Source organism: Dermochelys coriacea, chromosome 2 (assembly GCF_009764565.3).
Source record: "Dermochelys coriacea isolate rDerCor1 chromosome 2, rDerCor1.pri.v4, whole genome shotgun sequence".
NCBI lineage: Eukaryota > Metazoa > Chordata > Testudines > Dermochelyidae > Dermochelys > Dermochelys coriacea.
In genome coordinates, this window is record NC_050069.1 from 157,010,705 (window position 1) to 157,027,109 (window position 16,405).

The 16,405-nt window shown below is 40.8% G+C and overlaps 1 protein-coding gene across 4 annotated transcripts in view; it reads right to left on the bottom strand.

Annotated features, from left to right (window-relative positions):
• The window catches only part of RECK (reversion inducing cysteine rich protein with kazal motifs), a 136,765-nt gene that overhangs the window by 113,615 nt on the left and 6,745 nt on the right, over positions 1–16,405 (bottom strand). For 3 of the 4 annotated variants that reach the window (XR_006279135.1, XM_038389770.2, XM_038389768.2), the window contains exons 2-3: positions 9,402–9,460; positions 4,608–4,682 (exon numbers count right to left, since the gene is read on the bottom strand). Coding sequence is in view for 2 of the 4 variants with exons in the window: in XM_038389770.2 (XP_038245698.1) it covers positions 4,608–4,682; positions 9,402–9,460 (134 nt within the window). In the remaining 2 variants the exon portion in view is untranslated. Of the gene's footprint in view, positions 1–4,607; positions 4,688–9,401; positions 9,461–16,405 lie in introns of those variants that run through there. The other variant, XM_043508547.1, reaches the window with a different exon arrangement.

Below are 16,405 nucleotides of genomic sequence, written 5' to 3' on the forward strand. Positions count from 1 at the left end.
ATCCACAACTCAAGATGGTTTCTAAAAACTTTTCCCCAAAATTCCTATTACTTTATCCTTTAAGCTCTCACCCTTAATCCTTTCCATGTAGGTTACAATAATCTATTTTGTATTGGATAAGTATATTTGTCTTTTATACCATCCAAGACCCATCTGTTCAAGGTGACCTTTTGCCACTCGCTGTAAAAATGGTATAAACAGTCTCCAAATATTAGGGGAATCGAATTCAAGGTTGGTTTGCTGCTCTCAAACTTCATGTCACACCTGAGGATTAACTGAAGGTAAAGTAGTAGTGGAGGATGAATTCTTTTCTCTCTTCTTGGATTTACAGGGACGTCTTTTATATTGCTGCTGAGAAGCAAAGGACTGTTGTTGCTGCTGATAGTGTTGCCTGCCTCTGTTAACATACAAAGATGAAGAATAATTTGGATAATATTGTCTTTAGATATCAAATGCAGGCACAGGAATTATTCTCTTGAAAGGTGCAAGAGACCCAGAGATCCATCCACAAGTTAATCTTGTGTCTCATTTTCTCTAATACTTCATCCATTTCACAACTAAAAAGTCGATCACCTTCAAATAGAAAGTCTTCAATCTTCAGCTTTGTTTCGTGAGGAAGAGAGAAGGAGCATATCACTGCAGCTATCAGTCTTGAATATGCACCAGAGACATCAAAGGACACACATAGCACTGTGCCTAGCAACATTCTGGCCCTCCTTAATAAGGGCATAAGTCAGTCTGCAGCACTCATCGAGAAGATTCTTGGTAAAGATTGAAATCTTGTCCCACAGGTGAAACTGGTACCTCACCATGACAGCCAGGTAGTTAGCTACCCTCAGGTTTAAAGAAGATGAAAAGAATAGTTTCCCCACGAATCTATTTTCCCCCCTCCCATCTCTGTCATTGGGAGAAGAATATAAAATATTCCATTCTTGATCGCTACGTCACTGCAGCCACCAACAGAGAATTAGGGGAAAGATGTACATGGAAACAAGAAAACCCTTAATACAGAATCTGATAAAGCTTACCTGCTTTTTTTTTTGCATTTTGTTGACAAAAACCCTTCAGAAGAAGCAGAGAACCTTTGTAGAGGTATTCCCCAGAATGTCAGAAAGAGGATGAGTTTCCTCCAGTGAAACAGAAGCAATTTTGAAGTAGAAATCTTCTGCTGACTAACTCTTTGAATTGAATAGCATCCTCAGAAGGTGAGGTATCTGAGGCTATGCCACCATTTTCATCTAGAGAGGAGTTGCCTGCAGGTTCCTGGACCTGATGCAAAATATGGATATGTGAAGATGCATTATCTTCCTTGGCATATAAGATGTCTTGGATCAGTGTAGGGATTAACTCTTGGTACTGGATTCATTGGCATAGGATCTGAGTGTCTTGGATCAGTGGAAACATCCCTGCTTCAATGTGGAACCGAGATTGTAGCTCTCGAAGGAGGCTAATACAGAAACCTTGGAGTTGACTGGTATGGACAAAGCACCCAGGGAGGCACTTGCCACTCCTGTCAATTTGTCTAGTCCAGTACAGTCATAGTTAGGGGATACATGTATTCATGAGAGCCCAAAAGAATGGCATTGAAGTTGAGGGTCCAAATAAACAGTTGGATCCAAGTCTTCCTCTGAATGCGATCCAAGCTCAGATCAGACAATGAAATAATTGGGGATATCACTGAGGTAGATAAATATCCCATACCTACCCGCTAGTGGATCTTGACACAACACACCTTCAAAATCTCACATATCCAAGACTGAATATTGCTCATCTTGCATTTTGGATCTCAGCACAGTTTCACTAAGATGGTTGTGGCTGCCTGTGGTCGGAGAGAAAACTAAGCTAAAACTTTAAGTGGAGACTGAAGTATTGTAGTTGAGCTGCATAGTATTTCAGAAGGTCAAAAAATTGAAAGCTATGGGAATTTCCACACACTGTGTGCTACAAGCTCAAGGGCTCAGATTTGGAGTCCTCTGAACAGGGTTTCTTTAAACAAAAATGGTTATATTACAGTTCACTAAATGGGATAAGTATATAATGGTTACCCTTAAATGATTTCATTAACATTAGCATGAAGTCACTGCATTTAGTGCTTTTTAAGCAAACACTAGAAAAAAAATTGACCATTTCTGTAATACATCATATCAACTGAGTATTACGGTGTCGAAGGAAGATTCCATAGAAGCAGAGGTGTACATGCTAGCAGGTCAGGATGCTGGGATAAACAATGAAGAGATAAAAATTTTAAGTGCCTACAAGTGAAGGAATGCTGAACGTGTGCCTCTCAAAAGATATGTAAAAGTACTACTCAGCAGCAGTGAAACAATAGCCAATTCTGGCAGGAACAAACTTTGTGATTTTTTTTTAAATACAGTACTTACACAGGTATATAAAAAGCACTTATCACCTTGCTAACATAGTCAAGATCAATTCCCTCTACTCAGCCCTCCTCCTCCATCAGCCTCCCTCTCTAAATCAAAGCAGACTAGAAGTCAGCAAAAGGAGATATTGCTGCCATTAGGGGGAAAAGCTGGCTTCTGGCACTGCTACTAGTCACCAGACCACTGATGAAAGGTATTTCCCTTTCTTTCCCTAAAAGATAACTGAGTTCATTGTGATAACTGCACTGTTTGTGACTACTGCATTGAACCCAATTCTCTAAGGTATTCCAAGTGGCCTCCCAGTCTGCCAGTGTCTGCATTCCACATTCTCTAATGAGTTGCTAGAATGCCTCCTCTACCCCACCATCTGAGAGATTTGGAGAGGAAATTTCATATATTCATGTTCCAGCAAGCAGAAGGCTGTACTGGAACACATTTTGTATGTCTCTTGTCTAATATTATCAACAGAGTACCCATGAAAATTTGATAGCAAATAAAAAAAAACGCAGGGGGAGTGGAAGGCAATGTCTGAAAATAATAAGCATGGAGTTAAACTAAAACTGTTAAACTTTTTAAACAGAAAGATACCTAGATTGCTTTCTCTTTATCAAAGCACTATTAAAGATATGAAATACTTGGTTGTGGAGCGCAATCACACTTTTAAACGATTACTGTTTCATAAAAGTATATTCCATTCAGTACTTCCCTCCCACATTCGCCCCAAAAATTGCTATAGACCATCCCTTTTTTCATTCAGTTGTCCCCTACACATAGAAACTCCCCATCCCTGACTCTATATCACTCTTGAAAACACTTTCCTCCATGACATCAATAAACCCTAGTTGCCAACTCTGAGAACCATTAACTCTGTAACATAACTAAATTTAAAATAAAAAGCAAGGTTATCAACACAACGCTATCACCAACTTGCAATCTGGCCACGAACGGCGAACCATGGCCCCTGGAAGCTGCATGCAGCCGTGCCTATGGACGGTCAATGTAAACAAACTGTCTCACGGCCCGCCAACAGATTACCCTGATGGGCCACGTTTGGACCGCAGGTTTGCCCACCACTGACTTACACCATCAGTTTTCAAACAGTGGTCTGTTGACCACCACTGATCTGAAAGACTTAACTGATGATCCACAAAAATAAAACATTTAAAATCATGCCTTTGTGGATTAGGAGGGGAGGCAGTCCATCAGGGGGAGCACTGTAACAAAGTGATCCATGGAACATTAGAACTAAAGAATAACTAGGCCTATACACTGTACATTTAGACAGCAAATTTTTTGGGACAAGAACTTGGTCTTTACTAGTCTATCAAGAGCCTAGCACACTGCTGACACTATATAAAGTAATAAAAACTGATAAGTAAAGTAAGAAAATTAGAATTTTGTATTAGAATTTTCAAGCAAAATTGTTGCTGCTTTTCCAAGACAGAAGGCTTTTGGATTAATTAATTAATCTGAATATTATTTTATTATTTCTATAGTAATATAACTGAACCAGCAGTAAGATACAATCCACTCTATAATTTTCTAGTAATTAACTGGAGAACTTTTAGATAGCTCATTCAGATATCCATAATTTTACTTAACCAATAAAAAGATTGCTCAAGATTCTCAGCTATGACCGAGGAGCAGTTAGAACAGCTATAGAGTTTACCTTTGCACTATCCCAATGCTGGACAGGCTGTGTGCCAGGCTTGTCACTTGGTAAAAATTAAAATAACCTGAAGGCTGCTCTAAATTATGCTGGCTGCCAACAATTCCAAGGAGAGTAATTGCAGCCACATTGCACCAGACCGTCTGGCCAAGTATATACAAATCTACCCTCAACATAACGCAGATCTTAACCTCCACTATCTCTCGTAACTTCCATGAAGCCAGGACACTTAGCAAGATTGTCAACTCTCTGATTGCATCATAAATCTTGCAATATTTGGTCTTTTCTTAAAAACCTAGCTCCCAGAGTCAAGTGATTAAATGACAATCTCATCTTTCATTTTAAAAAGTTTTCTAGACCTCACACTTTGGGAAGAAAAGCTTGAAAACAAACCCTAAAGGATCAAAACCCAAATAAAATGAACCCAAAATTTATTATATTTAAATTTCAATTTTTAAGCCAAATTTCAAGGTTTTTTAGACCTCACTCATGGCTTTTGAAAGCTTAAAATTGTCAATACTGATTCAGCAGTTTTACCAAAAACAGTCAAGGCTTACCATTGACTCTGGGCAATATTCTGGTGCCCGCTGCAGCAAATGTTTCAAACGGGAATCACTTTTAGAGGATAAAATCTGTTACAAAGAAGATCAGAAGATAACACATTTTTAAAATATCAGAACTAATTAGGAAAAAAAAAGTATAAGTATACATTCAAGCTCATTTGACTTCTTTTTTAAATTTTGCTTTCCTAAATTCACAGTTTGGTTTTATTTAATTAGTAAGTTTTTGTGATAACTTTCATTAGCATTAAATTTGTATACAAACATACATAACACATTCATATATAAAAAAAGTTTACTTATAATTTGAGTGTACTGGACAATCTTTCAGACATACAGCACTTGTTTTTGGAAAGGGAAATAAATTTTCTTCTTGTTTCTAAAACTGGAATATATATTCTCCTGCTCAGGAACTCTTGGTCCATTCAACAGCATGAGATTGATAGTAAAAACCACAAGTTAGACTGTAGCAAAAGTTATAATATGGAAATCTTTGGGGACTCAGAGAAACAAAGCTGCTAGGACCTAATTTCATGCTTCCTCGCTACAAGATACATTTTATAAATACACTCCAGCTAACTTGTGACTGAAAGCAAGGAATTACTTTACTGCAGTTCCACTTCTCTAAATAACAGGTTTCAGAGTAGCAGCCGTGTTAGTCTGTATTCGCAAAAAAGAAAAGGAGTACTTGTGGCACCTTAGAGACTAACAAATTTATTTGAGCATAAGCTTTCGTGAGCTATAGCTCACTTCATCACGAAAGCTCACGAAAGCTTATGCTCAAATAAATTTGTTAGTCTCTAAGGTGCCACAAGTACTCCTTTTCTCTTTTACTTCTCTAAATGTATCATTTGACTGGATTCCTACCCTTTGGTAAGGAGTGCCTGAAATTCATGTAGCTTTCAAAGATTTTTTGGCCCTCGGAAGCATAGGCAAGCCAGTCTCATTCTAAAACCAACTGCCAGTGCCTCAGTGCCCTTGAGAACAACCAATTCCAGTCTTTGGTGACTGGAAAGTAAGAGAGCTCCACAAGTTATTGAGCAGAAAATGGACAGCTTCCCAAATTATTTATGTAACAGATGCCCAATGAATATTTATGACAGTTTCATCCTGGGGGGAGGGAGGTTGTCACTAAAAATATTACTTCCATTTCCCCCAACCATGACAGTTGCAAGGTGAGAAGGAATCAAGGCAAATGATATCTTCAGACAAGTTACTTATCTTACAGTGACTGTGGTTCTTCAAGCCATGTTGTCCACATGGATCCCACTCTGTGTGCAAGTGCCCAAAGATTGGATTCTTTTGGCAAGCAGTGTGCATTAGGGCCATTCCTATACCCTGGATGCCCTCATGCCTCTTCACCCTAAGGCAAAGTGTGGAGCTGGCCCAACTGTCTCTTAGTTCCTTTGCCAATACAGAATCCTGGTAGTACATAACCCCACAATTATGGGGTTGGAAGGTGGGTTATGGAATCCATGTGGACAACATATCGAAGAAACAGAAGTTCCAACAGAGAAGGCCTTCTGCTACTGCACACCCCACATCCACCTCATGGCAGCAGTTTGCCCTTGTTGAAAACTGTACGCTGAGCCCTTGGAGAATACCCTTCCATCCCATTCCCCTGCCATCTCTTTTGGCAATCATCTTTTTATTTTTGGAAGGCCTGGAAGCAAATTATCTCAGGCCACTCAGTCTTGGAGATTATTAATGTGGGGAACCACATTCAGCTTCATTCCCTTCCTACCCTCAAACCTCGTGTCTCCCATTTAGCAGCAACATCAGCTCATCATCCTTATGTCCACGATCATTTTACCACTCTACAGTTGCTAGATTCCTCATGGGCCTTATTTATGCATTTCCCCCAGTCTAGGTGCCCCCTCTCTCCTAGGACCTAAATATCATGTTAGTGTGGTTAATGGGACATCCATTTGAGCCCCTAGCAATTTTTTCCTCTATACCCATGAGCTGCAGGTTGCCCATCACTGCTCTATACCATCTACGAAAATTACTTTTTCAGTAGCTATAAAATCAGCTTGAAGGATAGTGAAGATTCAGGCCACCATGACTGGTCCACCTTAGATGGTGTTCCTAGAGACAAAAGGGATCCTTAAATCTCATTCCCAGATTTTCATGCAAATATTTATTTCACAAACCCCACTCCAACCTGGGGGCAGCCAAATTCCATACCCTTGATGTGATTAAGGCTTTTCCATATTACTTTGAGAGAGCAAGACCCCAGGCTGCTTGCTGAATTTGTAATGAGTGAAAGGTCAGGTAATATCCATCCAAAGACTATTTAACAGAGTATCTAATTATAATATATCATGCAAGGAGTTGGCTAGATTAGATCCACCCATGTGGCTTAGAACCTACTCCACCAAGTCTCATGCAAGCTCTCTCAGAAGCATACCAATTTCAAAAATTCGCAGGGCAGCTAAGTTGGGATCAGTACAAACTTTTCCCCAGCATTGCTTCTTAGCTGAAGCCTCAAGATCTGATGCCTGAAATCATAATTTAAATAGGACTTCTTTAGCACCTACCTCCTGATTGGGATCACTGCTTGGTAGTCAACAGAATACATGTTTACAATCATTTGAAGAAAGAATGGTTATTTATCCTCTGTGGTTCTTCCTCGGCAGCTCCAATTATATGTCTGGATTATAGTAATAGGTGGAGGGTCTTTATCTAGAGGAGCTTTGTGACATGGCTTGCTTTTTCCTATGGGCTAGCGGGTAAACTTTCAAAGGATGGGGAATGTTTCTCAAATCTTTCAGAGACTGGAAGACTTCATCAATTCTTGTATAAAAGAGCTCACAACCTTCAAATGGGAGGTCTTCAAGTGTTGTCTTGACCTCCTCTGATATTCCTGAAGATTGTAACCAAAGGGGAGGGATAGCTCACTGGTTGGCGTGCTAAACCTAGGATTGCGAGTTCAATCCTTGAGGGGGCCATTTAGGGATCTGGAGCAAAAATTGGGGCTTGGTCCTGTTTTGAGCAGGGGGTTGGACTAGATGACCTCCTGAGGTCCCTTCCAACCCTGATATTCTATGATTCTATGAATCCAGATCATCAATGGAGGTGGCCACTGATCATGCTGCAGAGATATTTGAACTACCAATTGTCCCTCGGCTACAGCAGACTTTAGTTCCTCCTAGTGTTATTGAAGGAGTTTTTCAAATTTTGATATCCTGTCCTAATTAAGATAATCATATTTTGACAGAAGTGCCTGGTAATTTGTAGTGCTCATCTGTAGGCTTGACAAGAAGTAATTTTTCCAGAAAAATAAATTAATTTTTATATCCTTATCTTTTGGTGTAAATTTTGGGGGTCCCTGTTATCTGGACCTTTGATGCATTGCCACAGCTATCAGAGATCCAGGAACGTAAAGATATTCAAATCCACTTGAAAGGACTTGATCTATATTTTCAGAGGTAGATGCACCAGATGCCAAAGTCTGACAATTTTTTTGGGGGGGGGGGGGGCGGGGGGAAGGGGGACTGACTCCCACAGTAACAAATAAGTGGGCTGTAAAACTCTGGTCTAATTTCAGTTGCTGTGTTTAGTGTGAAGGTGCTGAGTGGTGTTGATGGCCACAGGTCAGACTAGATGATCTGATGGTCCTTTCTGGACTTAAACTCTATGACTAAGTAAAATCAATTTATTCATGTCTGAATATTGGTGACATCATAGCAGAAAGAAAACTTATCAATCCATCACTAGCTTCGTGCACTTAGCAGCTGACATCCCAGCAATCTGCCACATACCATCTCTCTCTCCCCTCACTCTAGTCATCCCCTACTACCACCATTCCTTCTATGATAACTTGCTTTAGGGTATTTCCATCTCTATGCCTGACGTGACCTAAGTTCATGCTTACTGATTTCTGACAACATGGTCTGCTTCTCTCCAATAATATTTCTTACACAAGCATTCATCTCCTTTGCCATCCAGGAGATATTCATGAGTCTTTCGCAGCACCACATCCTAAATGCTTGAGTTTTCTTCTTGCCAGCGGCATTAATTTCCCATGATTCACATCCATAAGTCACTATGGAAAAAATTAAGCTTCCAATAGCCCCATGTTAATTAGCATGTCCAGCCTTCTAGACATGAAGGAATGCAGAATGTTCAAAAGCTTATGTGATATTTCCTACATTAGCTCCAGGACTTCTAACTTATCTGCCATGAACAATTTTGAAATCATCAAACTGAGTGGAAGTAGATAAAACTATTCCCTCATCTGGTGAAGAAGGGAAGACTGCTACTGGTTTCAAGTGCTCCTTCATTCCAGGTGCTCTTCCTCACTTTCCTGTTCTTCCTGGTGTACAGTCTGAGTCTGTGCCAGCTGTCATTCAAGCCACTTTACAAGGGGAGGGACATCTAATTCGGGGGGTGGGGGGGAGGGCAGGAAAAGAAGGAGGTGGTAAAGGATAAACTAAGATATCAGTGTGAATCACATCTGTAAGTTTGATGCTTCTTGGTCAAATTCTGACTTAAAATATGCACATGCATCTCCCACTGATTTCAATGTGAGTTTTTACATATATCAGAGGGAAGAATATGGCTTTAAAAGTTAAAATCTGTTCATTAAAACAACAGAACTATTATATAGACTATCAAGGTCTCTTGTGACATTCAGTGTCTACATGTACTGAATATAAATATTCCCTGTGGGAGTGAAACCCTTATCAATTTCAGGTCCACTTTTCAAGTAACTGTTAAAATCTTGAATATACAAATTCAGAAGTGAATCAATTTTTGTGCTACTGGTCAAGTTTAAAAGAAGCTTACCTGTTCACAAACATCACGGCACATTAAGTTATCCTTTGCATGATAACAACATGACATACCTACAGGAAAAATGAAGAATTCCTTAGCATCAGTAAAATAATTTAAATATACACAGTGACTAACTACCTTTTTAATGTTCTATATAAGTTTTGAAAATTAACTATTTATGCTTTTCCACTCTGCAGTTCATCCATGTTCTTTAATGTTTAAAATTCAGAACTCAAGAGATGCTATATATTGAACAGTCACAGAATGTTTACAATGCCTGAGGTGGTCCATCCAAGACAGGATTGAAGACTACCACCAAAACAATGTAGGAAAGCTGCTCCTGAAGTGGCTGTACACATAGAGGATTTAGACCCCAGGGCTGATAACCCAACACCTTTCACCAGCACTAAATTCACTAGGATATATACTTTAAAAATTTACAAAACTGAAAAAATCACATCAGAGTAGACAATTTTCTGTTTTAAATCCATTTGGCTTATTATTAAACTAGCACAAGAATAAATGCTAACATCCATTACATGTAAGATTTGATATATTTTAAGATACATACAGGATGGCTCCTATAAATCAAAAAGCCAGAGGATCAGTTTACAAATATGAGTTCTTTGATTGGCTTTATAATTTTATTCTGCTAGGTTTAGCTTCCTACTTTAGATCATACTGTTGGATCATATTAAAGAAGTTCTGTATTAAAATCACAAATGAGTTTGATTCCCCATAGTTTAAATTCCAGGGTATTACTAATTAAGAGGTCTCTTGGTTTTTGGTACTGTTTCTCTCCCCCTCTGTGTGAAACTTGCAAGCTACTAATTGTGTTAGTACATTCTAAGACAGAGTCTGTTCTCAAAGCAATTCTTTGTAACAACTACTCTCACAGAGAGACTCAAAGCAATACTCTCTAACAACAGAAACAGCACCCAGAGACTCTCCGCCCTTTTGTTGTATTCATCTCACTTTGTTAACGATGGGTCTTTCTCCCCCTCACCCCACCCGCCACTGTTCCTCAGATGTTCTTGTTAACTGCTGGAAATGGCCTACCTTGCTTGACACCATGAAAGGTTTTCCTCCTTCCCGCCCCGCTGCTGGTGATGGCTCATCTTAAGTGATCACTCTCCTTACAGTGTGTATGATAAAACCCATTGTTTCATGTTCTCTGTGTGTGTATATAAATCTCCCCACTGTGTTTTCCACCAAATGCATCCGATGAAGTGAGCTGTAGCTCATGAAAGCTTATGCTCAAATAAATTTGTTAGTCTCTAAGGTGCCACAAGTACTCCTTTTCTTTTTGCGAATACAGACTAACATGGCTGCTACTCTGAAACCTATGCAGAACAGAATCCTAAGGGAGACCAGAGGTCAAACTGGCTGCTACAGTCAAGAGCCAACATATGGCTAGAAGCAGTGGGAGGGAAGGGAATTGAGGACAGACCACTATCTATATCAAGAGGCAAAGAAAGAATGGAGTATACTCTCTGAAGTAGTCTCAGGGGGAGAGCTAGCAGAGTCATTCTGTAAACAGACTTTTTTAGCTAGGAAGAGATAACCTGATCTGATGATTCTATGTAGGCTTGTCAGCCTAGCACAGTAGACAGAGAGGCCACTGGGAGCTGCGGGCAGCTGTGCCTGCAGACGGTCGACGTAAACAGTCTCACGGCCCACGAGCAGATTACCCGGACGGGCTATGTGTGGCCCATGGGCCACAGGTTACCTACCACTGATAATATACATATATATATATATAAGTGGGTAAGAGCGTGCATGGAAGTATGTGACTAAGGGCTTGTCTACACTACTGTCGGATCGGCAGGCAAGATCGATCCAGCAGGGGTCAATTCATCGCATCTAGTATAGACCAGAACGAGGAGCGCAAGCAGATTTGACCGGAAACCATCAGCTGTTGACTTACCACAGTGACGACACCGCGGTAAGTAGATCTAAGTACGTCAACTTCAGCTACACTATTCACGTAGCTGAAGTTGCATATCTTAGATCAACCCCACGCAATAGTGTAGACAAGCCCTAAGCAACACAGAGGTTGCAAGCTGAAGCACTCAGAAGTCAAGAAATGCTAAAGCTAAGGCTGCAGTTTTAACTGCCACTTTGCTGTGCTCTTTTTTACAGGATAATTTCTCCCTCCAGCAAAGTACAATTTGGGCAGTGCAATTAATGGAGCAGCTGTTCAATATTTATTTTCATCCTCACTGTTCCATGAGTGGAACCTTAACTCATGTGCTATATTCTATACATTAGCAGATTATAAAGAATGAAACAGCATTCCTCCAGCGTTCTGCCTAATTTCACACACATACATACACATTAGAGCAGAGGTCCCCAAACTGGCATGCGGAGGAACATTCAGGGGGGAATGGCAGGACCTGGGACAGCCCCCCACGGGGGCAGGGAGGGAGTGCCACTCAGCCCCTCCCTACTCCCAGCTCTATCCAGTCCTGCCCCCTGCCGCATCCTTGGATGCAGCTCCACATCTGGCCCGCTCCCAGCCTCAGCACGGCTCCACTCCTGCGCCCACCCCCAGCCTCGGCAGCTGCTCCACTCCCATCCGAGGGCCGAGGCTGGGGGCGGGAGCAGAGCACACCTGGCCACGGGCTTGGCTCTGTCCCAGCCTCGGCCGAGGCTCCGGCCCCAGCCCCACCCTCAACTACTGTCCCAGCGTCAGCCCCCTTATCCCTGTCTGCGTGTCGTCCCCCGCTCCCTCACACCAGCCGCAGCCCTGCTCCCAGCCCTGGCTCCAGGGGAGGGGCAGGGGGACACAGACAGGGGTAAGGCGGGGGCACAACCCTGAAAAGTTTGGGGATCACTGCATTGGAGCATGCATGTACAGTGCCAACAGAATGTTAAGAGAGCATTATTTAATGAATGGAAATTTCCACTCAACTACGCATGCATCTATGTGCGGTGCTAACATAATGATGCAAGATTCTACTTTTTTTTAAAAAAAACAAAACACAAACCATTATTATGTAACAAAACCATACACATGTATGCATACCCATGCATTAAACTCCTTGTGAATTGGTCTAAATGGATTTCACCAGATTAATAAAATGCATGTTACTCCTGGGGGCATTTTACACCAAAAATTAAAAATTCTGCACCAAAAAATTAAAAATTCTGCTAATGTTATTTATCAAAATAACACTGCATAATCACACCAGTTTCTATTATTTTGGTAATTTATTTCAAAATACCTGTCAGCAAGTACGTCTGTAACAATATAGACACACAAAAAAATTCACCCAGGAGTAGAAAGTTAAAGAAACTGCTATGACAACCCAGTTCCTATTTCTGTGACCCCTTCCCTCCCTCCCCCCCTGCCGCCCGAGCCCAGCCAGGAGGCCATACATCCACAACATCTCCACCCCCCAGAGACCAGCCATGGGCCCCCCCAGCCCAGATACCCACATCCCCCCCCCGAACCCAGCCAAGCTCCACCCCCTTGCCTAGACATCCGCTCCCTCCCCCCTGGGATCCAGAGGGAAAAATAGCCTGATGCTTGGTCCCAGGCTTGCATGGAGTTGCCTGTGCACCGCCCTCTCCTTCCCCCAGTGCATGCTGGGAACTACAGTTGCCAGGAATCCTCTAGCTCCTTTCCCCCAGCAGTGTCTTCTATGTGTGAGCTCGGCTCTGCTGGGTCCAGAAGTCCCTAGTGGTAGCTAGCAGCACTGCAGCCCATTTCTGAGTGGGAAAGGAAATTCTGCATGCACATTAATTTCTGCAAAATTCTGCATTGCGCAGTGGCACAGAATTACTCCAGGAGTAGTACGTGTAACCTACAGATGATATACTAGTCAAATGCCACATTTATACCTGTTCTCATTGTGTAAAAGGAAAAAAGTCCTTGCTGACACTTCTGGCACTGCAAGGAATGAACAGATGTCGCAGGTGGGGAGCTGTGAATTCTCAAAGGAAGAGGTTTCAGAGTAGCAGCCATGTTAGTCTGTATTCACAAAAAGAAAAGGAGTACTTTGCTTAAATAAATTTGTTAGTCTCTAAGGTGCCACAAGTACTCCTTCAAAGGAAGAGGAATCTGCAGTTTTGAGGGAGACTAGCTTTATCATAAACAAGTTGCATAATGTTCTTAGTTTAGTAAATATTTTATTTAGCTATGGTATAATTAAGAGCAGCTTTCCTTTAAACAGTCTTTTAGCATTTCTTTTATAAAGGCAGTTTTAGGAGATTACAACTATAAAATAAATTAACTTCAGCTTGAAATTTGGCAAAAACAGTAACTTAGCCTTGAAACAAAATATGTTTATTTTTTAAAAAATGTTTTATAGGGAAACAGATTCAGCTGCTAAGCAATAGCATTGCAAAAAATAGAGTTCACTGGCTTTGAATTTTTTAAGATTTTGTAATGGAAAAATCATCTAAGGTCAGCTGCCAAAAAAACGGGTAGAACCACTATTGGCTCCTGGATAGATTATCTACTTTAAAAAAAAAAATCAAAAGTACCATAAAATATTCCATTATAAACACAGTCAGTAAGGGATATTGCCACATCTAGAATATTCAAGAATTCACAAACAACTTCATACAGTCCAAAATACAAACAGAATTCTCATAATAAACTACACTCTACAACAACTGAGATTTAATACATATGAGTCATCAGCATTTGATTTCCTAAATGATTTCCATTTGGTCCTGATGGCATCCAACATATAAATCAAACTTGAAAGTCATTTCATTTTTCTCTCTCCCCTGGTTTTTATTCTATGTTTGTATAGCACTTATCACAGTGGGGTGTTGGTCTAGGACTAGGGCCCCTATATGCTGAATATTGTTATTTATTATTATTTGTATTACAGTTGCAACAGCCAGTTTACCAAGGAAAGTGTCCTTTTCCAAAACAAGGCCATAGTCTGTATGAGCCTCACATAATCTGAGAGTTTGATACATAGGAAATAACTCCTGAGGTAGGAAAAGGAAATAAGGCTTACCCCCCTGGATTGTATATCAAGTAAAAACACAGAAGGGTCTAAAGGAACGTTGCCTCCTCTGTAATATTTCACTCTATTTATACACCCAGCAAGGTACTAAATCATTTCTCTTTGTTTACAGTCCTGTCAGACGTTTTTCAATATCTGTGAATGTGCTCCAAACCAAGCTATTTTGAATGTTTCAAAACCAAGAGATATTCTATCAAATGCTTTATTAAATTCTAAATGTACCTACTATACTCTCTCTATCCATTACTTTGGTAATTCTATAAAAAGAATACAATCAACAAGTTTGTCTACAACGATTTGTTCTTTATAAGCCTAATCTGTTTTCTGTTCATGGGTCCAAATATCTGAAGAGGTTCTCTCTCAGTGTAATACATTATATTACTAACGACTGAAGTTATACTTCCAATTTGACATTACATTCACAACTTCACACGAAACTAAGTCAGGATTGTAAACCTTCAACACTAGTAAGGGAATATGAATGCTACAGTTTAATATAATACTATAACTGATGTTCACATAAGGGTGGGGGTCTCTCTGCCATATGATGGTTGAAGCAGCACATGAAGAGAAATCCTCTACTAAAAAGTGAGCATGGAGGAAAGTGCACAAGGAAATCCTTTTAGGGAATAAAGATCTACAGCAAAATTATTTGAACCCATATTAGTATAGCCTTGTAAATCTCCAATTACTTTCCCTAGGTAAGTGGGTAATTTGGGTATGCAAGTAGAAACTGACCCTTTAAGTGCTTGGACTGCTGCTCTGCCAGTGGCTCTCTTAAGAGACTCTAAATACTTGCAAGCAGCTCCATTCTTCCCAGGAACTCTGGACTCTTATTACAACCTCATATATATATCTCAAGGAGTGGGGGGAAAGGATAGAAGATGGATTTGCCGAGCCATTAGGACAGAAGCCATCTACTTTATAAAGCACATTGGTATGATCCCAGTTCCAACGGACAGTAGGGGGAAGACAACCAGTAGGCCTGTTTTTAGACTCCGCAAATGCCACCCCCCTCCCCACACACAGAAAGCAACTTTCCCCACAGGTGCACACATCTTCTTCCTAGACTCCTCTTTGACAAGCCACCACATGTTGTCTTTTCCCTTGGCCCCCTCCTCCTCTTCCAATTTCAGGGATCCGTTCTTGCTCCAACTTTTTTCAATATATTTACAAATGACTTGCTTCCAATATCTTAAGTATGCAGAGGACATCTGCCTTGTTTCAAGAGATATACACTTCAAGAAAACTGGGGACAACCTGACATGGAAGCCATCATTGGCTATTGCAAGAAGTGGAGATTTAAGGCCAGTGTGTCAAAGACAGTATCGTCAAGCTTCTCTCTCAACCACATCAATGAACTCAACATCTTCTTAATGGAAAATGACTGGCACATGACCCTAAATCAGTACATCTTGAAGTAATTCTAACTCACACACTTACCTAACAAGGACCACCTAATCAAGGAAGCTCAGAAGATAAAGAGCAGAAATGGTCTCCTAAATAAGCTTGTGGGCTCAACTTGGGGAGCTAATGAGTAAACACTGCACAGCTTGGCACTAGTTCTCTGCTACTCAGCTGGAGAATACTGTGCTCCTGTACGGCTAAACTCTTCCCACACAAAGCTAGCTGGTATACAACTGAATCAAAACAATGAGCATAACAACAAGAGAGACCAACAAATACCAAGTGATACGAGTCCTCTTTAATATTCTGTATCCTAACATCAAACCTTATATTACAGCAAAGAACATCCCTGACAAAATTCAGAAGATACCACAGCTACCACTTTTCAAAGATATATGGGAAGCCCCTCACCACTGACTCATCAGTTAAAGACCTATCTGTTTACTACATTGCCAACCATCTCTACAGCAGACACTACCGCTCCGTGACAAGCAGAATGGTAATGAGCTGCCCCCTCTTAAGAAACTCCCTCCCCATCACTCAGTCAGATAAGCAATTGCCTGGCTTCGAGCTGCCATGCTATCTCTGTTGCAAGCTCAACCATTTCAGATGAGGGTTGGT